We start from the raw sequence: 27,177 nt of genomic DNA, 5'->3' as shown, positions 1-27,177 counted from the left end.
GAGATCTATTAAGCCTTGCATCTGTAACTTGTTGATGCATCTTTGTTCATTTATGGCTTTGCTTACATACTTTAGCTACAATCCTAGTTGAGAATTTTATTCTGTTTTAACTTTCTTAAATTCAAGTGTGTTGGGTTTTGGGGAAATGTTTTTTTTTTTTGTATTGAAAGAGGTCTGTGTTCTGTCTTAGTATCTCTCTTCCTAATGTGTATGTAACTTTAATTTTTAAAGAAAAGGCTCATGAAAAGAATAATACTGAAATACAGGAGTATTAAGTTTCAAACAAGGTTCATGTCTTGGTTTGCTGAATTCTGTTGACAACGAATGTGTTTGAGTTGATGTGTATATGAGAAAAATAACATCCACATATGCTCATGACACACTGAAGAAACTTGCTGAAAATACCTTTCTGATCTTAAATAGTGTCCATATCATTCTGCATTTCAGTTTGAATAACTCAAACACACAGAAATGGCATACTCTGCTTTCAATGACACAAGTGGCACTTGTGATTTGTGCTGTCCATGGGGTGTAGTGTAATGCAGAATGTTAGGACTAGGTGGGGCAGTAGGGTGCTGATGATTCAGTGCAAAACTTCAAAATGGCATTATTTCATTGTTGCTTTTAAATGTTATTGCCTCACAATGTGTGAAAGTCATTGTGTATATTCTTATCCAAATGAAGTGTTAAATGCAGCTGAATTTAACTGTGTGACTTTGAATAAAAAGCTCATGGAATAGCTGAGTTCCTGACCTTGATAGGAAACTGGCTTATTTAAAATATTGTAGAAAATGTTTGTTCCTGATTTTTTTGTATGAATTGTTTTGTATGAGGCAATGCTCACTATCTTGGAGTCCTCCTTACTTAGAAGTACTTAGGGAACAGTTTTGGTCTACAGATCAGCAGAAAACCCATCTAGAAGCTCAATACAGCTACATAGGTATTATTGGGAGCTTTTAAAATTGAGATTCTGGATGTTGTTATGTATACAAAATGACTCGATTTTATTAGTCAGCAGGCTGGCATATTGTTCTTGAAAATAGTGGTCTAGCTGGTTGTTTCTTGGTGGGAGGTTCTTTGAAATCTCCCTTGATAACTTGAAAGAGATCTTTCTTTCAATTATTTCAATGATCTTTCTTGCAATGACTGAGTTCTCTAAGCCAGTCCAACCCCATTCTGTAATTGTGCACTAGAATGAGAATATGATTTGGGACTTAGAAGCAGTAATATAAAATGAGTGCTCTGCCTCATCTGCCAACTTGTGCCCCAAGTTCCTTACTCCAAAATTATATATAGTCAGCAGCCTGGTAAGTAGCTTAGACCTGAGAGTTAGTAGTGCCTTGGGTGTTCTTTCCTCCTCCATGGCTCTGACCTTATCTGGGTGCCAGATTTCCTCTTGCTGACCTGTAGCTTCCCATTTTTCCCAGGACTATTTATATCCCTGTGCCTCCCAGTCTTTTCTATTCTGTTGGCAGTCATGCTCCTTGGCTCTGAGTTCCTGCTGTTGGCTGGCACCTGCTGCCACTCTGACATTGACTAGTCAATTTTTCCTCTCAAAACGCTTTCACTTGTAACCAAAATAGCATTCTCCTGCTTCCTGTGGTGATTGAAACATCACTCAGATGCCTGATGTACTTATCAAAAATCTAGGTAGGTGTTACTGACAGCAGAGAACAAATATGGAAAGACAAACATATGGCAACCATTATTTCAGTATTTCCTTTTACTCTGGAGCAATAGAACAGGTATTTCTTTAACCATTTTAAGACTGTGAAAAGGCTTCAGTTTTAAATGAATGCTCCCAGATTTGAGCTTGGTGTGGTCAAGAAATGATGAAGTGAAAATTATGCTGGGTTCTTAAGATTCCTGTCAATCTTTTCAATTTGTTGTTTCTAGTACTTTGTTTAATTTAATGACTCCTGTTTAACAGAGCTGTGATGTATAAACCCGAGGTAGAAAAACGCATAATCCCAGAAAACAACTTATTGAGAAATGCTGTATTTGATGAAGAATTTCAAGGGGAGCAGCTTGTGACAGAAGGTAAGACTGACTTCTTAAAAGAAAAATATAATACTTGTTTTTGTGTGGCAGAAGTGCTTTTGACTTGAATCCTAGTTACTTTTTCACTCTTTTTTTATAAATGTAGAAGAAAAATTCTGAATTGAGACAGTTGTATTGGGCCAAGCTTTGTTGTATTTTCTTTTCCCAGTCCAGCTGATAAGCAGTGTGATAGAATGGTTTTGGTGGGCACTTGGCATCCAGCCAGGGTCAACCCATCAGAAAAAAATTTGCCTTTTTTCATTCAGTATGTATTTATTTAAATAATTTCCTGTACTTTTCTCCTAGCAACATGAAATGCTAGTCTATAAATATTACAGCATTAAAAAATGCTGACTTTATTCAGAGAGTATTTGCCTTATTAACTATTGAGAAAGATTCAATTTGTTGTACACAAATATATTTGAAAATTGAGAGGCAGACAGCTTGGCTGACATCAAAATATATATTTATTTTCCTTCCTAAATTTAATAATAAATAAATAAATTAATAACTTTTCATCTGCTTGTTAGTAAGAAATGCATTAATAAGAATACAGTATATTGTAAAGGGTTCCTTCAAGCACCTCTTCAACTGCTCAGTCCCATAAGTCCCAAATTTACTGTCAAACCCTATTCTTGAGCTAGTTATATTCACATATGGAATTACTGTTCTACGGCTACTACACCTGAATAAATGTGGTCTATTTCTTTCCCTAGGAACTGTATATTGTCTTTACTTGGAAAAGTAAAGGTTTTTTTATCATTCATCTTAGTTGGGGTGAAATCCTAGTGAACATTAGATATTTGACTTCTGGAATATTCTTTGAAGTTTTTAAGCCAGTGTTAGAAAAAAAAGTAAAACCTAACTCTAATTTGGCATGGAATCAAATTAGTATATAGCATTTATATAAAGGTGGAAAGTATACGATAATCTTTCTATATTTATTTTTTTATATGTAATATTTATTATATCTTATAATAAAATGTTTTAAAATGTGTGTATTCAGATTTATATATTGTATTTGATGTTAGTGTTGAGCTTTGCCTGGTAACTAAACTTGCAGGAAGTAGTTTTGGAATGATCTAGGATTTCTTAGTTGATGGATTATTAACTAGGTCTATGTCTTAAATCTCTGTGTAATTTTGGAGTATTCTAGAATTTTTCTTACTAGAATTTCTCTATTGCTCTCATTTTTAGTATGTGATGTCCCACGAGAGACAAATGATATCCATCTTTTCTATGCAAATATGCAAAAAGTTCTCATTTCTGTGGTCGGATACTCCAGTTGTGATCAGGATGGCTTTCAGCAGTCTCCTGGACCCCATTTGGAATTGGACAGGTACTGGAACCATAATTAGTAATTATATGCATGTAATTATGTTTTCTTGTGAGGGTGGTTAGGCATTGGAACAGGTTGCCCAGAGGGGCTGTGAAGTTTCCATTTCTGAAGAAATTAAAAACCTGGCTGCTCAATGTCCTGAGTAACCTGCTGTAGCTGAGCTTCCTTTGTGCAGGGGTGTTGGATGAGTGATCTCCACAGCTCCCTCCTGATCCTCAGAATGTGTTGCACAGCATGCTGTGAAACTCAACTTACATTGCCTAATTTCTCTATGCAGTACTTGTTTTCTCTGTATATGTTTTATTCAAATTATTTTATATTATTTTCTGAAGATAACTATCTTTTTCACTTCTCATTCTAAATGCTACCTTCCACTTCCAAATATTCTGTGAAAAAGCTGTGTCCTGATATAGCTGCTGGATTGTTTTTTCTTAATGGAGAATTGAATTAAATTCAGGGCCCATATAAAAAGTATTGTATTTTAATAATAATATTTTGAGAAATACTAAGAGTAGACTATTATAATTACTCATGAGATTTTTTTTTACTGCTTTTGCTTAATGCAATCTTATTTTCAGGTTTGAGAACTTTGTCAGACATACCACTGCACCTTTGGATGTTCTTCCTGTTAAAGGACCTCAGGGTACTTCTTTATCTGCAAAAACTAATGATCTGGTTCAGAATAAATCAGATGCTCAACAGACTTGGACTGTTACACCTGAGTATTTGACTTTGACATCTCCTTCTATTGGTAAATATTTTTTGAATTTAATGAAATAGCCACTTCAGTATTAAGATAACAGTACTGCATAAGATTTGTAATTGTGGTTTGGCCAGTAATCTTCATGCAATCTTGATTTGAATACAGTTTTGGATAGTGCTCTGTGTATACATACAGAATGCAGTGCATACCTATGAGGAGTTTAAAGTAATATGAGGGTAGAAATTGGGGCTGTATTGGTAAAATTTCAATAATACTGAAAATACTTTATTTTCATTGGTGCATCTCTGTGTCTTGCGCATTTTTGTGAATTTTTGTACATGTTGGCTTTTATTTTTGTGTTACAGGTGAAACAGCAGATATTCGACATGTACAAATTCTCAACAATTCTAATAGAATGTTGACATTTGAACTTTCATGGCCAGCTCACTGCCTTACTATAACCCCACAACATGGAAATGTTGAACCAGAGTAAGTATATTTCCTTAAATTTCTTTATGTTTGAAAATGTGGAAAGGATTTGGAGGAATTTATTTTTAGTTTAAGTGTGTAACTAACTTAGGAATTTTAATTGTTTTTTAGGAATTCACTTTAATTTGCTTAGGCTGTACCCTGAAACTATTTTAGTTCCAGGGTATAGACTTTTTGTCAACATTAAAATCTAGCTTTTTTTAGGACCTTTTCCTTTTACAGTTGTGTGTAATGGGGATGTTCTTCTGTCACATGTATAATTTCTTCAATGCCAGGAATTTTCTGTGCCTGGAAGTACTATAATTGCATAATTTTCAAGGAGCTGAATGGCCAGTGACGCTGAAGCTTTAAAAATCTCTTTTCACAGTAGTTTTCCGTTTAAAATTTAGCTATGGATTTAAAAACAAAAAACACTTCCTCCCCTCCCACAGCCAAGAAACAGCCTCCAAAATAACAGCTCTTCAAGAAGGCTTCTCTTCTGGGGTCTTAGTGTTTTCTTTAGCAAATGTGCTGATGCTATTCCTCACAACTTGATTCTGGGATTTTTTTTTATTTTGAGAAAACTGTGTTTTGGCATTCAACCTTTGGCTCCTCAGTATCTGTAGGTATGAAAATAATGACAAGCCGCTATCAGCTTGCGTGTGCCTTAATTAGTGGTTTTTCTTTTTGGGAAAGTAGTCATAGTACCACTGTATATGTATATGAGACTTTTCACACAGGGCAGCAAAGACTTCCACAATTTATGCTTGAAAGGTTTGCTCACCTCTCCCTTCTAAATTTCTGGTGTTTTTCAAGATTCAGTTCAGATCAGCTTTAAGACCCTGATATTAAACTATTCTCATCCTCCCAAAAAAATGTCTCCCATCAAAAAAATAGTTTTGCTTTCAGAATTGTATTTTCAGTAGTTGCTTTAACTTTGAAGTATGATTGCCCAAACATAGTTTCTCTTCAGTCCTGCCTCGCCAATTGCAATTTGAACACTTAATTTCATATTCATGTTGATATAAATTTCTGGGAAACTTTCATCACTAGTGAGAATAAAATGGAGTTCCATGGAAGGGCTAGGATATCTGCCACTCATTGCAGATTCAATCAGTGCCAAGAACAATAGTCTCAAAAAGCAGTAACAATGAATGACTTTCCAGTATCCGTGAAAGTAAGGACATACTGAGTGTCTCATACCCTAAATTCAGGATTGTCTGGATGATTTCTTAAAAAGAAGATATTGAAGGCCTTCTGCAAGGAATTTTCTTGCAGGGTAGAGTTTTAAAATGTGTTCACTGGAAAAGAGTGGGCAGAATTCTCACATTTTGGGTTCAAGTAAGTAGTTTGGATCAAGAACAGAGGTGTGCAAGTAGGAAGCAGACCCGTGGGAACAGCTGACTTAAGCACAGCAAGCTACACTTGCCCAGTTTTCTATTTTTCATGACCATCTCCTTGTAGTGCCAAGGGCAGTCAACCTGTCAGAACAAGAACCAGTCAGAATATTTTATACTCTGCACTGTGGTGGCTGGAGCCTGAAGTATTCTTGAACTGAGTTAGGCCATGAAAAGAGGTGATCTGATTTCTTAGTGATGGTGAAAGAAGATCCTGGGATCATGGTTATTAAAGCTCAATATATTGCATATCTGAATACCTTAAATTTAACTATCTGTAGAGCATCATCACTTACCTGCTATCTTAAAATTGTATCCTTTCTTGGGTGGGCTAGTGACAAATGTAGATACTTAGTCTAGTATGAGAATTATGCTAGTTGATTTTTATTTATTTTTTTTTAGGGGCAGTACACTAATTCTGGTGAGTCCTAATCCGTCACTTGCCACAAGGCCCACATTAATTCCTTGGAGTGGCCTAATCTATATCCGTTGTGATAATGGACTAAAGGTACATGGTTTACTTGAGACTTCAGATTGCAGCTTTTTATTTTACTTTGTTGGTTCCAATAAAGTTGCTAAAACCTTTTAGATTTGAGTCAGCACCTCTGTCAACTTCCATTATTATTCTTTTTAATTCGTGAAGTTTTCATAAAGAAAAGTAGTTGAAATGCCATTTTGTATAATGAGATTTTTAGTTTATTCATCTCTGAAGAAATACTATGATGTGAACACTAACTGAATTTCCAAAAAAATTGCACCCTACACTGCCTTATGCATAATTTTCTAAAATGCTAAATATATATATATGTAGATATGCACACATAAAAGTAGTCTGTATTATTTTTTAAAATAAAAGAAGTTAAAAGAGGTTATTGGACAAGTCACCATAGCTCCTTTTGAGCTCCCTTAAGGTAAACTTGAACTTCTGGATGACAGATCTGTGATAAATAATGTCTAGAACAGGTTCTGCCTCTTCATGGATTTTAATCCAAGACATTTCTCTGGTTGAGGCATTAAAGTAAAATTAATTTAAAATTAAGTAAAATTTATAAAGCAATCAGTTCTTTTTTCTGTGTAAGAGCAGATGGACTCCTTGGTAATCTCTCCTAAAGAAAAAGACTTTTTTTCTTACTTTTACAGTCAGTGTGTGTTTTGGGTTATTTGTAACAATGCATGGAGAGAGAAATAGACACTGAAGGGATAAAACTGTATCTGATTTCATTTTCCATGGAGGGAAGTGTGAGGTATGATATAGAATTGGAAACTGCCTTCAAAAACCCAAACAAACAGGGAAGTTGTTGAGAAGGAAATGATGACTGCACATAATTAATTATGTTAGGTTCTGCCATATGAGAAAAGGATTTAAGAAATCTGTTAGGACAAGTGTTGAGAATGTAGCAAAACCCATCAAATGATAAGAAATCTGGTAGCTAATAATGGTTTTATCATTTATTTGCTACCTCTCCAAATCAGCAAAAAAGTATGCTAAGATTTATTAGTATTAACTGAAACTTATAAAATTTCTAATTATGTAGCAAAAGTGAACACAAAGCTTCTTCTGAATGAGGCAGCTGTTTCCCTTATCTGAAACAGAGAATGTTGTAGGAATTGTCAGTTAAATTAGTTGAAATTATTATTCCTGTTGAATTAAAATGCCTAGATGGCAAAATTTCAGTGCATGTTCCTTGCCTCCTAAATTAAACTTGTCCTAGAATCTTTAAACTCTTGAGGTTGGAGAAGACCTGGTGATTTAATGTATGAGAGCTTTCATCTGTTGAAATGTAAAGCTGAGCATAAGCTCTTGCAGCTCAAGGAAATAGAGCTAAATAGTTTCACTTGTTAATATATTAATATTCACTGTTTAAAACTTTTCTTTTCTCCAAATTGTACACAAGTTTATTAAAGTGCTTATTCAAGAGGCTGTAGCACAGAGCGTGTCTGGATCAGACTTTCCATGTAGGAGAAGTGATGTAATGACTCCACAGTCTGAAAATCCTACTGCTGATGTGCCAAAGCCTCTCCCCAGGCTCCCTCTAACAGAAATGGAGATAAAGAACAAAAACATTGTTTTTCCTAAAACAAGATCTGGTCAAAGCTCAGGTAAGAGGAATTAGCTATTAAATATAGCATCTGCAGTATCTTGTGTTCAGAGGGTTTGTTTACTGTACTGCATGTTTGGGAACTTCAGTGCCTTTAGTTTGGTTCTCTTGGTCTAATAAGCATGAATGACCAGTTTCCCACTTCTACCTTTAGTTTGAAATGCTTTTTTAAATTTTTTTTGTTCTCCTTATACAGTATAGTCCCACTTTTTTTTTTTCCACAGATAGGTTTGCATAAAGGCAAATCAGTTGCTGGGTTTTTAAGCCACTAAGATGAATGCTGTGTCTGGGAAAAGAGAATTTTAAAAAGTTCCTCTGACTACTTGAAGCTCTTGGCTCAACACACCTTTGCAGTAGATCTGTTCTCATCTGTGCTTGTGCCCATGAGACCTATCTGTCTGTGTTTAGCAAGGAAATAAATGCTCTTCCTAAAGGACTACCAGCTATAAGGATGGCTGTCCTTGTCTGGGTACATAGTGATCAAGAAGGACAGTGTAGATAATGGAGTCTGAAATGCTTGGTCTGTACTTTTAATTCCAGTAATACTTAAAATTCTCAAAGTAACTCTATGGAACTCTCATTCTGTTATCTAGATACCAGGATTTTTTGTAGTACTTACTTTTTTAGGTAATTAAGGTTTTCTTAATGATTCATTGACTTCAATTTTTTTCCAGCAGACTTGAGGACTTTCAAGGCTTAATTTATCAATTTTATTTGGGGGTTTTTTGCTAAAATTATGAAAGGATCGTAATATAATACTTCGGTGTTTATAAATTTCCTATATAATGTATGTCTGCAGCTAAACTTTAAGTGCTATTCTAGGCTGAGATGATCTTGTCCTGTTAATTCTTGCCATGAGACATGTATTTATATACAATGCTGAGTAATAAAACAGATTTTTTGATACAACTTTATTTGGTCCCAGAGTGGAATACTCTGTGCTGTGTCTCTGAATGATCAAATAATGTCTTGGGAAGGAGTTGGATATCTTTTGGGGTTTTTTTTGTGGAGTCTAAATTTCTTGTGTATAAGCTTTTACAAATTTTATGACAGAGTGCTTTGAGTCTGCTCTTGAGACTTGTTATAATGAAAGCTGTTTCCACTAAACTTGTGTTCATCTAGAAACATCGTTTCTGCTTAACTCTTTACACCAGGGATACTTGAACAAAGATGTTTAGTATACTGGTCTGATATTTCTCTTTTAGAGAATTTCCTGGAAATGGAGAACAAAGGGAATGAAAATCTGAAGTGGAAGTTGTCATCTTTTGCACCACCCTATGTTAAAGTGAGTGAATGCTTGCATTGGGAGTTTTATGCAAATCTCTGTGTTTTATTTTAACTTCTCTCTTCCTGCTGTCCTCCCTCCTAGCTGCTTCTCAAGGAAGAATATATATTTGAGCATGACCTCAATTTTACAGAGTTTTTTTTATTTCTGTCTGTATCAGGGAAATGTTTTGCTCCTTTTTTTCTTCCCTAATGTGCTCCCTGACTGTGAATCAATCAGTGCTCTGTGCTACAGTTTCTTCTTCTTCTTCTGCTTTACAGAGTTTGCTCACAGAGTATCATTTTCCAGATTGCATATAATAATCAAGCATAAATGAAAGATAGGTGTCTCTTTTTGGCTCCAGAATGCCAGACTTGTGTTGTTCTAGACTTGTGTTGCTGAAATTGCACTGTACATGGTATCTCAGGAGAAACTTGAGATAAGTCAAGGATATTTTAATTACAGTGATGTTGCCCATGCCTAGCTATTGATATTTGTAAATGCTTCCCTATTTTTTTGATAGTCTGAAATGCTGTGATGATTTTTGATTTTAGGCTAGAATTATTATTATGGTCAATTGTTGTGAAATGATGAAAAATGGTTATGTTGCACTGTTACTGGTACCCCATGGGACTGTATATAATGTTCCAGCCAGTGCACCACCTCTGAACTGTAAGTCAGTAGTTGTGGTGACTGGGTTTAGCAGTTTCAGTCTTTATTAATTTGCTTTTAGGGAGTCAGTATTAATTCTTCATTTAAAAGCAATTTAATTGGGTGTATTTTCCTCAGTCTTCTGCAATGGGGGTGTGTTTGTGGGTGTATTGTGTGGTTTGAGGCTATTTTTTTCCTTCTCCTTCTGAATCTGACTCATAAATTCATTTGCAGGATGTGGATGGAAGTGGTACTGTTTATAGGGTTCCTTACTCTGCTTTTGGATTTTCCCATGTTTCTGGTACTCTCGAAGTTCGTGGACAAGAGAAGGTAAACATTTATAAATATTTCAGGCATATTAGTGTATCTCAGTTGTAAAACAAGATCTTAAATGAGAAATAAATTTTATCTGATAATGATAAAATGTTGCCCTTTTCAGTTTTGGCTTCTGGAGTGTATCAGGTCATCTGTATCAGCTTAATTCAGCAGAGTTGATTCATGCAATCAAAGTAGCTTGATTTCAAAGTGGTTGTGTGTTTGTGTTACTGTTTGGGAGTTTTTAAGGACAAATTATTTTAGAACAGAAAATTATTTTAAATGCTTTGTAAAATTCCAGAAGAAAATGGCAGATAATTCTGGGTTTTTACAAAACCTAGTGTAAAGCACCTGATTCCCTTCCTTGAAGCATTCTTGCTATATTTGTTCAAGAACAGTTGTCTGTTCCTAAAGTTGATTTCATTTGACTTACAATTTTATCTCTTGGCCAGTAGAGGGTTTCATAACCACAGTTATAAAGCACATCCAAGGATGGACTGAATGGGTTTGTAAGGGTCTTCTCTCACAATGCTGCTTGAGTTTTATCTTTTAATCTTCATTAACACCTAGCTTTTCATTGTTATGGATAATTATGACATTATTTCTATAGAGATGCAATTTGTAAACAGTTTACAAGAATAAAAAACGTATTTCTGTCCAGTTTCATATTAATTTCATAATATTGCAAGCCATTATTTGAATTTATACAATTGTATTTGCCTTAGCAAACCTAGTTCAGGCCTATTTGAATAATATTTACATCATTGGGATGCCAGGCTGTGGGCTGGAGCTGATAAGGTACAGTGTCATGATTGGCTGGTTTTTTTTTGGCAGTGGATATGATGTTTGACTAATTTGATATAGTTGTAGTGGTCTATTCTAATCTGCTCCTCTCTCTCCTCTCAACCTCAGTTCTGAAAACAATGAAACTTTACTCTTGAATTAACCTGGTACAGCACTATACAGAGACAAGCCTTTGTTACATAGGTGACCTTTAAGATTGATCATATTCATGGCTTGCAAGTTGGTTTAAATTTCAGGCCTACTAATGATTGTAGCACAGTGCACTTACAGATTTGGAGCTTGAGGAGATGAGTGTTGACAACTTAGTTACCAGATGAAGGAAGTTTTTTTTCAGGTGCACATATTTTCTTCCTGGTCTCCTTTCTCTCCATTTACTAACAGCAGTAATTGTGCCAGCACTTGCTGACTTTGCTTAAAGCAGATTATTTGAACTCAAATTTTTTTCAAAGTTGCTTGCACAACATATTTTATCCAATTCTTTCCACTTCTGGGCAAAGGAGGACTAGCTAGTTGTATAGTTTTCTGCAAGATCAGCTGTGTAGGCCATGTGTATTCTGTAGTGTGTAAATTTTGTGCTGGCTGAACCATAACTTTGTACAGGTAAAACTGTGAAGGTATGAAGATTCTGAAGATTATTAGTGTTCTGCAAAATTTTTCTCTTTTTTTTTTTTTTTTTTTTTTTTTTTTTTTTTTTTTGTAGGTTGCTGTAATCTTTTCACCTAGAGATAAAGGAGATTACTCCCAGTTCTGGGACCTTGAGTATTACTCAGTTGAAAATCCAAGTAGGAAACACAAATTGAAATTTCAGCTTTCTGGAAATGTGAGTATATAAATGCTATAAACACTGTCTTGAGCACAGATTTTTTGTGACATCTTGATTTTATTATACACTACTCTTTTGTATATACCTTGGTATATTCTGGAAAAGAACTCAACCTTGATAGTATTTTTGCTGGGCTAAATTGTATTTTTTTTTCTTATGTTACAAAAACACCTTAATCTTCTTCCTTATGTGATAATGAATTATCTTTTGGTATTTATGATATAAAACTTTATTTAGCTCAGGGAGAGTAGAGACAAATTTACATTCTAGAGGAATTGTTTCTATAGACAAAGATGTTTTTTTTGGTTTTGTTTAGTTTTTTGTTTGTTGGTTTTATTTTTGTAAATAAATAGTGAAGTAACTGACCTTTGCTATAATACATAGTTCAGTTTTGGAATTTTTAAATATCCATCTTGGAGATGGGTATTTGTGTCTCTAATAAAGCCTGCTTCAGTATTTTATCAGAGCAACAATGTAGGTGGGAATAATTGTGAAACGTATACATGGGAGCAATTGGGTTTGAGCTCTCCTTTGCTTCCCTGTTGTTCCTCAGCTCAAATATTATGATAAAGCTTGGAAGAAGCAAGTTGGGAGTTGCAACTGATTTCCTGTGCTCTCTCTCCTTACCTTGCTTTTTATCCCATCTGTGCAAGAGGAATTCACATAGGACGGAGGACTTATTACCATGAGGAAGGGAGAATTCTAATGATTAGTTAAATAAGCTTAATGTGAAGAGCTTTGTACGTTCAGCATGGCATGGTTACTATATATGCTTTGCTGTCCTCTTCAGAAGGTTTGACTTCATTTTTTGAAGAAGTCCACACAAAGATTTGGGATCTTTCTTTAGAGTACTAACCATGCTTCAGTAGTAGGAACCTTACTTAAAGCCTTCTTGCTGAGGTACACCTTGCATTTGTTTTGTAGGTACCTTGTTCTTTCAAAATTAATTGTGTTGAAAGAGTACTTGTAAAAAGGTTTATGTTAAAAAACTTCAGATTTTTGGTATGAGAGTCCTGTATAATGTTTGGTTTTAGATGGTTTTTTATTAGGCTTTCATCAAATTCTTTCATCATAATTTTCCTGAAAATGAGGAAATCATCTAAATCATTTGTCTTTTTAAAGCTAGTTGAAATGTGGAGAAGATTAATTCTTTAACAGAACTCTAGAGTTTTAAAGAAGTCTCTTCTTAAAAGCGTGACTAATTGTCAGAGTTGTGTAAATCTTTGAGCAGCATAACTTGATATTAATGTTTTTAAACTACTGTGTCAGATTTGTTCTTAATTTTTTTTGAAGCTGTTAACAATTAGATTTTTATAGAGTCTCTGCACATGGGAAAAAAGTTCATAGAAAATATTTGAAATGCGTGTCACGATCATTTTCAGAAAGATTTGAGAAGGAAGTACTGTATTTATCAACTAGGTACAACTACATCTGTTCAGAAGAGGGATCAATGCAGAACATTTAGTGTTGCAGCTTTCAGTTAAGACAAGTGAATCATAATCTGTTGTCTTCTTGGGATCAAGAGTTTAGGCAGTGTTGCTAAAACTTTGAAAAGGACTTGGAATCTGGTGGTTTTGCTGAGGCAAGGGGCTACAGCTGTGATTAATGTGACTTCTGATAGAATGAAGTGGCAAGAGTGACTGGCTGTCATTCAGAGTGACTGAGTGGTGTTTATTTATAGCACCACTTCAGAAAAAATGAAAAATTTGGAAGAACTCAGGAAGGAACTAAAAGAACAACATTAATTTAGAAAAAATCAGTGGCACATACCACTTAAATCTTTTTCCTAAAAAATTAAAGAACTGTAATTTTGATTATGCTCTACATGTGTTTGCAGTCCTCATCATTGGAAACTATAGTCAGGAGTTCAGATCATCATGTCTTCTAAACCAGTCTGAGAGACAAAGAAAGGAGGGATTCTTTTGGTGCTAGTCATTCAAACTTAATTTTTTCTTTTCCTGAAGAACATCTGTTCCTGCTGCTGGGGGCTCTTTGAAGATCATTGAGCTGAGAATGAGTATTGTGCACAGAGTCTTGGACTGCTGTTTGGTTCTATTGCTCCCTTCTGGGTGAACTAGCAACCACCTGCCACAAGGCTAAGGCAGCATCAAAGTCCTGACTGCTGCTTTAGCAAATAGAAAGTTGAGGACTTTGTAAAGAACCCTTCCTATTTTTTGAAGATACTGCAAATGTTGAATGCATGCAATTTTTTTAATTTACATGGTTTACGTACTTAAAAAAGTTACATAACACACATAAGTAACATTAAATACATTTAAAAGTATCAGGAGCACAAAGCTTCATCATCTTTGTGTATCTCAGAAGTGAGAGGAGCGAAAACCTTTTTAAGCTCTGTGAGAAAAATAATTCCAATTTTCAAGCTATACAAACCTGTGTTCCTGAGGTATCTTTGGAGCTGCAGCATTCAGTTGCAACCATTTGGAGTGTTAATGCCCTGCTCTCATTTAAAACAGCAGAAGTCAGTACAGACTGTGGTAAAGCAAGCGGTATTTCAACATGTTCTGATAAAGACTGGGGTAACTTCTGATCATATTCCATAATGTACCTTATTCTCATGCAGTCAGTTTGCCTTTTGATAAATTAGAATTTGAATGATAACAGAGCCATGATGCCCATTGTTTTTCACTAGGTGGAAAAATAAAACCTCCTGAAACAAGACACATGTGCAAATGCCTTCTTGTCTTTGTTGGGTTCTACTGGGGTTCATGGGTTATTTGCAACTGAAAAATGTATCCTTTAAAATTAAGATTTTTTTTTATGGCTGCTGCTATTTCTGACAGACTGATTAGCAGCTCTTTCAATAGAAGAAATGAATGTCTTAAAGACAAGTTTGTCATAGCAGCTCTATTGAAGATGAATCTATTTTTTTCATCTTCCCTGCGTCAGGGAATCAACTACTTGTCTAAAACGTCAGCACCATTTCAAAAATTGACATAATGTTGTACAACCATAAGTGTAGGAGGTTCTTTTGGTTCTTTAACTTTGTTTAAGATGTTGTGACCCAAGGGGACTCCAAAGAATATCTGGCAAGATTCATTAAGCAACACAGAATTTGAAATTGGTTGTTTGTCCAGTTATTCCCATTGGGTGATCTGGTCTCCTTGTGTTAGAATACCCTAAATGGGTATCTTGGTGATGGTAAATATTTTGGCCTAATTTCTGAACACAGAGAATACCATATAGTACATTATCTGATTCTGCCTCTCTGGAGAGGCCTTTCTTTGAGAAAGATGTATTGTTCATAGTACAAAATTATTACAATGCTTTTTGCTGTTTTGAGAATTCAGATTATAATGCTGACTTACGTCTTCTTTCTGAGCAGTTGTTTAGTCAACTTGGTTGTTCTTGAGGCATATGGGCATAATATCTGCAGAGGAAGTGAGGGGTTTTTTGGCTTCCAGTAAAATCTTGGTTGCTTGCAGCCTTTTTGAGATTCCACCTGCACTGCTAGTTTGTTGTGAACTGTCGTGTAATAAGTAAGTATTTGTAAAGCACAGAAGCTGTTGACATAGTCCTCTAAATAATTGCTTCCATCTCTTATGCTCCTGAAAGATTATTCTATAAATAAAAAGTCTTGGATTGGGTAAGGGGAATGACTTACATTCCTGAATACTTAAGTACTTTTGAACTCAAAGTTTACGGTCTTCTCTGGTTTTGCCAATAGAGTACTAAAGCAGAAAATGAAACACCAGTTGTGAAATCTTCTCCAAGTGCCCTTACAAAAACTGAGCTTCGAGTTACACCAGAAAGGAAAGCTTATTCTGAAGGCCAACCAAAAAGAATAAGGTATGTATGGACAAAACCTGACAAGAGTGTGTCTGTGGCTGGGTAAAAGGGTGTGGGAGTAGATCCCAGCCCCACAACCAAAACCTTTTTTACTGTCAGGACATCTGTGTGGTGGAACAGGCTTCACAGAGAGTCTGTGCTGTCTCTGTCCTCAAAGCTTTTTGGAATTTAACTGGACAGCTTGCTCTGACCTCACATCTGATCCTGACTGGAGCAAGAGGTTGAACTAGAGCCCCTCTGAGTATCTTCTGTCCTGAATGATCTTATGATTCTATGTTAGAGTAAGCAGCTGTAAAAAATAGACTTGCCAAAATCTCTTTGTGGCTTTGTATTGTTCAATCTTCCATGCTTTTTCTTTTCAGTTGAGTTTCTAAGCTGTCTAACTATGATATGCTGTGGTAAACGAACTGGTACGGGCAGTAGAATTTAGTGTACACTTTTTGTATATTTGCCTGTTGGACACTCCAACTGACTGTAAAGTCACTTCTGAGAAAACCACTATACTGCATGTCTTAACCTTGCTGTCTTAAGTTAGTGCTTTTACTATAAGATGATGTGAATATAGCAGAAGAGTAAAATGTTTGGTTAAACCTGCAATCTTTGATAAGACTCTAAGTCTCTGGTAAAGCATATGGGGGAAAAACTCAGACTGTGAAAGTGCATGTAAGTAAATTCCTGTATATTTATGCCACAGTGATGCTTTTATTCTTTCTTAAAATATCTTGCCTCTAAAACTGAAGGTGAGAGTGTTGATGTTTTCTGGTTCTTTCCATTTTTCCTGATTTATTCTCTGAAAATACAACTGTTACTTCAAGTATGCACTCAATATACACAGATCATACAGGTCAGAAATGTTAATATCTTAATTCCTTTTGCAAATCAGACAAAAAGAGGTCATTCAAGGGGTATATGCACCAGAAGATGTCTACGTTTTTCCTCTAACCAGAGTTGGGGAAGCATGCACGTTAAAGGTCCATTTGCGGAATAACTCCTGCACAACACACATGGTGAGTTTGGCAGACTTCATCTTAAACAGATACTTGTAAGTCCTTTCAATTGCTCAGCTGCACTCTTGGTTTCTCTTTTACTCTTGACAAAAATTGCAATCATACACATCTTAGTCTGCTAGTTCCAAAAGTCAATATTTGAAGAATTTTGATGTATAATTTTTCTTTTTTGTCTGACTAACTGAATGTATTTGTAATAAATTAATAGGAAAATATGGTAGATCATAGCTTGTATAGGTTTTTTATTACTCTAATTTACTGATTTTAATTTTTTAACTTCATTAAAATATTAAAAAAATATTTTTTCCTTACTGTCCACAAATGTGGGCAGTCTATTTTTAAACCTTGGGTGTGTGTAAAGCTGTATTTGTAAGTGGATTATCTTACACTTGTCAGAAGTTGAATATGATGGGCTTAAATATAGTGCACTTTTAAGCATTTTGTATTAAATTACAGCTGAAATTTGTAAATCCCAGAGAGCCTTTCTACATCAAGCACTTGAAATACTCTCTAAGGTGAGTAATGCATATGCTAACATTCTCTCCTAACAAAAAAATGAACCAAGTAATTCAGTAAGATAAATATCTTCTGTGTATGGGTAGTGCTAAAATGTACATATAAATATTCTGGATGCTTTTGTTTATAGTTACTGGTTGGGGGGGTGAGGTTGTGAGGCTTTTTTTTTGTTGGGTTTCTTTTTTATTTTTTTTTTTCTGCTAAACTGTACTCTCTAATCCCTGTTTGAAGCAGAATGAGCCCACACAGTTATTTCTGCATTTGCCAATTTCTTCCCTGCAAATTGTTTCTAACAGTGCTGCTGCTTTTAATGTTAAGCCTAATGCTTCATGTAACCATTTGGCATGCTGTGCACAATCAAGTCATTCCTTCATTTATACTTTCTGCACAACAGACCAAGCAAATTGCCTTCATCATGCTTCTAATTTGACAAACCTGCAGAGTTGCATCAAAGATTCTCTGGAACCACAAGGTTTGAGCAGCCACTGGAATTGTCTGGTCATACCAACTATTTCAGCATTTTACCTGCATAAAAGAAATTTTTAAGTTAGTGATAACAATCCATGAAAATAAACCCAGTCATCTGTGGAGTTCATTACAAGTGTGTGACAGTAGTATTAGTCATCTCTTCAAGAAGTACATGCTCATTTGCAACAGTGGGATTGTCAGGAAGTAGAAATGCAACCATTTCATTAGAAGTGGTACAGCATACATTCTCAAACAGGTTCCCATTTTAAACACAGGAAAGCTAAGGGTGCAGAGTGGCAATTGTGAGCAAATTGTAAATGGAGTTAGATATTCTGCCTCCTAATCTGCTCCACATTTATCAAAAAGACAGGGCTGTAGTGGTGCTAGCCAGTGGTATTCAAAGTATTCTTAAGGCCACTTTTCAGTGCCAAGTGTTGTAGCTTCTCTCAGGCTTGTGTTAGTGCTTCAATTTAAATGTCATCTTTTTATTAAATATTTCACATGAGATGGCACAGAAGGGTTTTTATGGGTGTAGTGACCAGGATGAGATCTGTCCAAATAAAGACTAGGCCTATCTGAGGCTGTACAGCAGCAGACAAAGGACAAGATGGCTTGATTTAGCTATCCTTGACAAAAAAAAATAAGTAACTTCACTGGCAGATACTTTGATGTTTCAAAAATATTTTTGAGGAATGCTGTAAAAACTACATGTGTAAAAATTTTCTTCAAGAGATTATGATCTCCTACTGTATTTATCTGAAGTAGACTTAAGTTTAAAAGTCAGTCTACTTTTTTTATTCCTACTAACTTTGGCAGTTTTTTCTTTGGTGTAAATACCAGCTTTACTTATCTTTAAAAAAAAAATAATTTCTCTGAAAACAACATAGTGCTCTCCCATTTATGAGTATAAGGCACAGAAGATTTGCTTGACTTGAATAGATGCTTTTTAAAAAGTTTTAAAAGTGTTTTAAATGGCTTTTATTTGAGAATAGCATCCAGGAGGATATCAATAAAGCTGCTGTTAGCTGTTTCCTTCTAAAATTTGGCATCTTAGGAAGTAATGTTCAGAACTAATTGGATGAGAAGACTCTTAGCAGGAACTTGGAATATTAGTCTGTAAATATGAGAATAAGAGTAGAAAGTACTATCTACCTATATGTTTTTTGCCAAAAAAGTGTCATGTAATGTACTAAACATGATCTATTGCATACTCTTAAGTTTGAGGGCCAAATTTAAAAGTAATCCTGTATAATCAAGTTTTAAATCTAGATAAAGGAAGTGAAACTTTGTATCTAATGGTCAGGAGTCTTGACCTTCAAAATCTGGTGTAGTGGTTTTGCCAGTTCTTCAATTGGTTATTGAAGAATGCTATCCCAATTACCAGTACATAGCACTGCTGTTGAATTCTGTCTGGAATTTACACTCAAAAGAGTTCTATTTCTTGACAGACTAGAATTTTTTTTTTACTGAAAGGAGAATACTTTTAACAATATGATTCTTAAGTGATACAAGCATATGAATTGAGCATTTAAAAAGTGGCGAATTTCTGTTTCTGGAAGGACTACCAAGTTGCTGTGCCTACTTAAAGCTTGAAAACAGAAGTGTGTCAGTTTTATTGCTTTCAGAAGCCATCTGATTACAGGGTAGTATATGTTCCAGATACTACTAAAAAGATAAAACTGTTTGTTGGGTTGTTACCTTCACTAATTACTTTTGTTTCCAGTAGCCGCCGTTCTGGGTGTGAGTGGTCACTGTTCATTGATGAACCATCTGCTTACTATGGCTTAAACTGGGCTAACTGCCTGTACTCTTCTTTTTCAATTTATTGCAGTGTTGTGTTTTGAGGATTAGAGAACTAGTTTGTCTGTGAAGAAGGCTTCAGGCACACCTGACTTTTCAGAAATACTACTTGAAGTTGGTGCAACAGCCTGTAAAGGCCGTACACTATTCAGAGACTAACTGAGGTGCAGGCATAGTGGCAAGTTTGAAATGAAAGAGTTTTTTTAAGAGAAAAACAGTTAACTGCAGCAGAATTCTACTTGTCATGAAACTATAGTTTCTAATTACTGTACTTGAGAAAAATCTTCCAGGTTGCTTAACTTCTGAGAACATTTGTGTTATGGAGTAGCCCAAAGAGCTGTTATATCTCGAGTCTGAACTTGACAGCTTTGTTGGCCAAGAAAATGAAAATAGCATCTTTCCCTTTGGGTTAGGAAGCAAGTCTTGATGAAGCAAATGATGAGTCTTATCTCAATTATAAGAAATCAGACTGCTACAAAACAGACTACATAATGTCTGACTTACTCTGCTTGTAGGGAAGAATAATAATGTGTTTACCCCCCACCAAATGGACACCTAAATTTAGAGATCAAGAGGAATTTAATATAGCTGTAATTTGCTAAGCAACTGCTCTGCCTCAGTACCATTGAGGTACATATTCTGGAAATTAATATTTGACAGCCAGATGTGGCCATCTTTTTGAACTTACTGTTCAAAAGTACCTTACTGTTAACTTACTTAACTAACTTACTGTTAAGTTTTGATACAGTGTAAGTTTCAGTATGGTCGTATTGTTCTTTTTGAGTAAGTGTTATGTAATATATTAGGGAGAACACATGTATTATTTTGGAGACGATACAGACTTCTGCATCTCTTCTGGCTTTCTACTGAATTTACTTTTACTTCTGTGAATTCTCAGGTGGCCTAGTTACATGCAGCTTCACACTCTATTCCTAGAAAATGTATGTTTTCTAACATGATGCATGTTACAGATTAAATAGTCATACTGATGTCCTTCACTTTAAATAATTGATTTTTTTTTTTAGTGAGCTGAGTAAATAACTCCAACTTGTATATCATAGATGGTTAAAAAGACAGACACTGCCAGATTTGTTATACAACACTTGGCAGTCAAGTATGAGACATGAAACTGATTCGGTTGTATTCCTTTGGTGCACTGTTGATTGTACTTCACTACAGTACAATGAGTACTTTATTTTTGTATTAACCTGATAAAAAAAAATACAGTACCACCCCAGTTTTTATCCTAAATGTGTGAACTCTTATTTATATTTTATATATTATTTTATATTATTATTATGACCAGGACATTGTTAAAAAAAAAACAAACTGGAAATTGCTGGTGTGGTTAATCAGCACTAAGAATCATACTAGAAAATAAAAATTGTGTGTAGGGCAGGTATGACTTCAGATATAGGTCAGGGGTAGAGTAGAAGGGTAAAAGCACAGACTGATTATGGTAAGTTGGATTAGTATAGAGAAAAGGAGTATGAAAAGGTAGGAACACAGTGAGAAAAAAGGAGGGGAAATAAGCACATTCCAGAGGACTTTGCATAATACTATATACTGTTAAGGAAAGAAAACTGACGGTATAGTAAAAGCAAACAAAACAGTATTTTCTTTTTCTAGTAAGTGATGCTGTTCATAATTCCTTATTTCAGTATGTGCCTGTTACTGCTACCTGTTTCAGTGCTGGATATTTCTATTGGATGCCATGGAATCCAAAAGGCTGCCACTCAAAATTCTCAGCTATTGCTTGTACAGCTTATATTTTTAAATAATTCAGTCTAGGCTTTTGATAATTAACAAACACTCATTACATTTGGTATGTTATTGTGTAATCCAAGTAGAAGAGGAATTATGTAAAAAGGTGTAGAATTTCTAAAATGTTGTTTGAGGATGGCCACATTGATTTACAGTTATTCAGCAAAATGTTTCTTAATGTGGAAGCAATTAGAAGTAGTGAAAATTAGTAGCTTCAAATGCATGGATTTCAAATAAGAGTTGGAAATTTTAGTGTACTTGTGTGATGTTTGAAGGGAAGAAATGTAGTAATTTTGCTCTAAATAAAGTTTATGCACTGTCAATATTGCTAAGAGACAGACCAAACTTATCAAGGTAAACTAGCAGCAATAAAGTATTGTATTACTCTGTATAATCAGAAGGAAAAAATTACCTTGAAGATCAAAGTCCTTCAGAAGAAAAATAGATAACCTAATCTATAAAAATAAATTTGATGATCCAGTGCACATCCAGTATACCATTTTGATGAAAATACAGACTAGACAAGAATTTGTCTATCAGGTAGTATTTATTTGTTTATTAACAATGATTTTTCCCGTAATTGCCTTTTTAGATCCTGTCATTACATCACTGTGCCAGTCCAGTTCAAGCCAAAGGCAGAAGGAATGTTTGAAGACGTCTTCATTGTGCTGACAGCCAAATATGGCCCAATTAATATTCGGCTATATGGTAAAGCCATTGCAAAAAAATAGTCAGAACAGTTTTATAACTGTTTATAACAGTTTATAGCAGTTCATAGCATTTAAAATATTCAAAAAAAATTTACTACATTTCCATACTAATGTCCTACTTGTTTTGCCCTGTGATGCTGCTTTGATGAAAAGTCTTCTGTAAGTTGAATTATGGTGCTTGTTTTCTAAATCTGTTTTGATAGTAAAAACATTGAGAAATAACACTGTATGTTTTAAAGTTATCTTTTTATAATTTATGTTTCTGCACTTTTAAAGCAAATGGAAGTTTTGTATTTTTGCATTTATTAGAAATAGCTAGATACTGATATATTTTAAGTATTGTAAATTCAGAAATAAAATCTATGTGTAAACAGCTGATTCTACCTGATTTCTGTTGGTGTTAGAGGATTATTTGCTGTAGGTGAGGGATCAAGCTGCCTCCTCTTAGACAATGGTAAGTTTCTGGGGGCCTGTGAGGGAACAGGGGGAGGCATTGCAGTCCAGAAAGCTGACCTGTTAATATCACGTTTCCATAAGGTAATGCTCAGATCTGGCAATCATCCCCTACTGTTTCACACAGTTCAGTGGCAGGCATAAGCATTGCTTTTAACTCTTAACAACGTGAAAACAATGTAAATTTTAACGTGGGCAATAGTGTCTTCAGTCTTCCAGAATTCTGCATCTTACCCAATATTCTGTCTCTGAAAGTCCTACAAAGATATTACTTTGAGAAATGACATAAGCCTAGCAACTTACTGGTTCAATTCTATTTCCTCAGTATCTGCCACCAGACAAGTAAGGATGGGAGGTAGAATCCCACCTTTCTTTTACATTTATTGGCCTGTTTGTGAATTCAGCTGTTCACATTTTTTAACCCTTTTGACACTTTCCACAGCTCCATGTGGTAGCAAGCTCTAAAAGTTCTCTGTATATTCCTTTAAGAAAATTTGTTTTTTCTGTGGTAAACTGGATTATTTCTGATTTAATTGAGTACTCTCCAGTTCTTATATTGTAGCAGTCATTGAACAACAGTTCCACTATCCCCTTTCCCATTGTTACCATATCATAGAATAGTTTGGGTTGGAAGGGAACTTTACAAGTTGTCTTGTCCACCACCTCTGCCCTGGACAGGAACAACTTTAACTAGACCTGGTTGTTCAGAGCCCAGTCCAATCTGACCTGAAGTTTTGTTTACATGGATAGGATGTCTTCCACTGCTTTGGGCAGCCTGTTCCCAGGATATAATTGGCTTTCTGGGCTGTGCACATTGCCAGCTCATGTGCAGCCTCTCTCACCAGCACCCAAGCTGTCCTTGGCAGGGCTGCTCTTGATCTGTTCATTCCTGTGAATGATACCAGAGGTTGCCCTGACCCAGACACAGCCCCTTGCACTTGGTCTTGTTAAACCTCAAGAGACTCCCATGTGCCCACTTTATGAGCTCGTCCAGGTTCCTCTGGCTGGTCTCCCATCCCTCAGGTCTGTCAGCTGCACTGCTCAGCTTGGTGTCTGCAAACCTGCTGAGGGTGCACTTGATCCCTTCTTCTGTATCATTAATGAAGATATTTAATAACACTGGTTCCAATATGGATCTTTGAGGGACACCATTTGTCACTGGTGCGCGCTGGTCACTCTGAGCCATTGATCACTACCCTCTGGATATGACCAATTTCTTAGCCAGCTAGCAGCCCACCCATCAAATCCATCTCTCTCCAATTTAGAGAGAAGGATGTTGTGTCCAGGGCTTTAAAGAGTCAACATTTCCCTTCCCTTGTTCACTGATGTGGTCACTCCATAGTGGAAGGCCATCAGGTTGGTTAAACAAGATTTCCCTTTGGTCAAGGGTGCTGCCTGTCTCAAGTCACTTCCCTGTCCTCCATATGTTTTAGCATAGCTGCTAGGAGGAGCTGTTCCATGATTTTCCCTGGCACTGATGTGAGGCTGATGGGTCAGTAGTTCCTGGGCTCCTCCTTTCTACCCTTTAAAAAAGCTGGTGTAATGTTGCCCTTTTTTCAGTCACCTGGGACTTCACCATCATGACTTTATAAATACCATGTTTGTAGCCTTTGGCTTTGTCTTTTATTTTACTTTTGTAGCGTGGAGCTTTATGACCAAAGTTGCTTTAAGATAGAAGTGCAGTTTTTTTGACAGCATTGTTCTGTCATAGCATATGTACATCATTCCCTTCTTCAGGTTTGTAGGAGTGTGAGTGAAATTCATTTTAGTAGGAGGTTGTTGGTTTAGCAGAATTTTCAAACAACTGAAATGTGAAAAAGCAAGGAGAAAAATCTTGAAGTACTCTCTGCATTGCCTTTCGTATATGCCATCAGTGTTAAGTAAAAGGATACTAAGTATACTAAAGCTGCTGTTTCTTAGCAGTCTGGGAACCAGGAAAGGAATATTTATTAAAAGAAATTAAACTAGAGATGATAAGTCTTGTCACCTCCTTTTTCTCCCAACATGTAAGTTCCTGTCTGTGAGATACTGTGACTATGTTCCTTTTGCCCTCTTTCTGCCAGATGTTCAGTGTTTCCTTAACTGATGCAATGCCTGTGTACTTCTGAATACAGAATTGGAATAGAGGGAATCTTCTGCTTGCTGCCTTACCTCAACAGGCTCGGCTGCTTCATTTGAGAAAGACCTTAGTGTACAGAAGCCTATGTCTTGATATGTGTTCAGTTTCAGAAGCACAATTGGAAGTCTCTTCCAAAGCTGGAAAAAAGACCAAGCTGCCTTTGAATTACAATAAGAAGCTCTGACTTTGGATAATTAAGTATTTGGTGTAAATTCAGAATTGTCTTTCTGTTCTGTTCTTGTGGTAGGCCTGCTGTCTGTGACTGTTCGTGCTTCTGTCAGGGGCTTTTCTTGAGTTCTTGATATGAGAAGAATTGGGAAGAAAGAATTCCTATGTTTTCTTCTTGGTTGGATGTAAGGGAGGAAAAGGATGCAGGATGTGCTGCTGTGGATACTCTGGTGAACTATACTTGTGTGCATAAATATGTAAATAAATATGGGTGAAACACATCTGAGCAAATGACCTGTCCTCATCCAAGAGAATCCTTGTTTGCAGGTGGTGTGAATTATTTTGGTACCTGTTCACAGCCCACTGTGCTTGTTTCACTCCTAATAATGACTGTCTTTGCAGTCACTTCAGACCGGTTCCATTCCTACTCCACAAAATGAGATTGCTTCCTTTCCCCATGGTTGCTTTATTTATGTAATAAACTTCTGTAGTCAAGATGATCTTGCTTTGATTTGTCCAGTACTCAGAAGCCCTGATTTCTGTCTACAGTGATACAGAAAAATAGAGCAAAAATAGAACAATTCTGTCCAGAATTTTATTTGATTAAGATTTTAAGCTGTATTACTTTTAATAAAGCCGATTAAGTATAATTCTTTTCTCATGTTGATCTTTGAAAGCTTTGAACCTTTTTTACAATTTTCTCATGTTGTTGGCTGCAGTCTTTTTTTCTCAGACTGGCAAGATTGACTCAAACACCCCAAGCAGCAAACTCAAAAAAATCCCAAACTAACCTGAAACTATGTCTTTTTAATTACAGTAATCTAACTTGTTGATTTAAAGACCAGTCAGAGAGGAAATTCAGAAATAAATAATTTTTGAAAATTCATTAAGTGTCTAGCGTTGAGGATGTCTGTGTACCTGTTCAACCTAATTGGGATATTAGTAATCATAATTATTCAAGAGCTTTGTGAAGTTTTCACATCATTGACTGCAAATGGAGTTATAATACATTCCATACACGTGCTTCAGTGTGTTTTGGAGATTGTTGCCCTGGCATCTGAAACTAATTAGCGTTCAGAAAACCTCGTAGAGGTGCATATCAAGGCTTGGCTGTCTAGAAGATTATTTTGATTATATAAAAGCTTAAAATGGTAAAGAGAATTTTGTGAGTGTTTTTTGATATATAAAGTAAATTACTGAGGGCAGTGCTGGTCTTTTGGAATAGAATACTAAGTACTCTGGGCATTTCTTTTGTAGGAATGCCTGGAAAGTAAGATGCTGGTATATTCTTGCTCCTATGATTTGTGGAGGAGTTTGGGAGGGTGGTAACAAAGTTCACCATGAGGTTAGTAGGTTATGTATCTTAAATATGTGAAGCATGTTAGCTTTCTATACTGCAGCACCTTTGGAAATGAGCAAAGGCATTCTGGGAACAAAAGTCCTTGGAAGCCAGTGAGAGAGTAGCAGGTGACATAAGATCAAGTGTCCCTGATACTGTAATTGGGTATCCTGACTTTCATTCACAGCTATCTTGTTCTACCTTATTTCAAGAAACCTCCAGATAACAGAAGTTCATGTCTTACTGCTTTTGTTGTATAGCATAAATGAAGAATATATATCTTTTTATCAGAATGACAAACATCAAATATTTGGGTGAAGAATCCATCTGCCTGCCATGATGCCTCATATTCAGTAAGAAAGGTGACTGTTAATAAGTTTTTAAGTGGTAGTGTTTGCATGATACCAATTTTTTCCCCAAACTTGCCAGTTAGGTAGAATATTGTTTCTAGCTTCCCATTTGAAAATTTGAGTTGATATGAACAATAGAAGAGATTTTTCTCAATGTTCTTATAACAGTAATGATTTTTTTGCCTTTAGAGCACTGTATTAGTTGACTGATACATCAAGTAATGTGGAATCTGCCTTATAGGTTCCAATGGAATGGTAACTTCAATACAGAATAAAGAAGTGTTGCAAGCTGGAACATGGTGGATTAAAAAGAGGATTTTCTTTAGACATTTTATTAATTTGCTAAAACTGCTCCTGAAATCTTTTCAAACTTAATGCAATGTGCTAAATCTATACTAATAGCATAAACATCTAACTTGCAGCATAAAAACGTTAAGCTAGAAAATGAAAATTCTGCTTTCAATAACATAGTGTTTGACACAAAGCTTTTCTAAGCATATCCCTCAATCCTGGATGGTTTTTTTTTGCTGTATGGTTGTTGGAGGGTAGTCTTACAGGACCAGTTTTTAAATGTAAAATTAGATGGATATGATGCACTTGGATTAATTTTCTATAAATATTTTCTGATCACCTTGAAAACTGGGTGCTTGGGTGGCACTTTTTGGCTCTAGACATTTCCTACAGGTAAATGTTAGTTTGATTTTTGAATCTTTATTTTTTTTCCACAGGGGAAAAAAATGTTAGTCAGTGCTGACAAGCTGAAGAGTTGATGT

At 35.6% G+C, this 27,177-nt stretch overlaps 1 protein-coding gene across 3 annotated transcripts in view; it reads left to right on the top strand.

Annotated features, from left to right (window-relative positions):
* CEP192 (centrosomal protein 192) overlaps nt 1-25,365 on the top strand; it is a 59,811-nt gene extending 34,446 nt beyond the window's left edge. For all 3 annotated transcript variants that reach the window (XM_015618914.1, XM_015618912.1, XM_015618913.1), the window contains exons 32-44: nt 1,931-2,040; nt 3,238-3,379; nt 3,958-4,130; nt 4,448-4,571; nt 6,350-6,455; nt 7,843-8,047; nt 9,252-9,331; nt 10,196-10,291; nt 11,781-11,900; nt 15,589-15,710; nt 16,594-16,717; nt 17,174-17,232; nt 21,858-25,365. In XM_015618914.1, coding sequence (XP_015474400.1) covers nt 1,931-2,040; nt 3,238-3,379; nt 3,958-4,130; nt 4,448-4,571; nt 6,350-6,455; nt 7,843-8,047; nt 9,252-9,331; nt 10,196-10,291; nt 11,781-11,900; nt 15,589-15,710; nt 16,594-16,717; nt 17,174-17,232; nt 21,858-21,996 — 1,600 coding nt within the window. In that variant the 3' untranslated portion in view covers nt 21,997-25,365. The remainder of the gene's footprint in view (nt 1-1,930; nt 2,041-3,237; nt 3,380-3,957; nt 4,131-4,447; nt 4,572-6,349; nt 6,456-7,842; nt 8,048-9,251; nt 9,332-10,195; nt 10,292-11,780; nt 11,901-15,588; nt 15,711-16,593; nt 16,718-17,173; nt 17,233-21,857) is intronic.
* Nucleotides 25,366-27,177: the final 1,812 nt, after the last annotated feature.

This window comes from Parus major, chromosome 2 (assembly GCF_001522545.3).
Source record: "Parus major isolate Abel chromosome 2, Parus_major1.1, whole genome shotgun sequence".
Classification (NCBI taxonomy): Eukaryota; Metazoa; Chordata; class Aves; order Passeriformes; family Paridae; genus Parus; species Parus major.
Note: the sequence above shows the minus strand (reverse complement) of the source record. Positions and strands in the feature narration are given on the sequence as shown.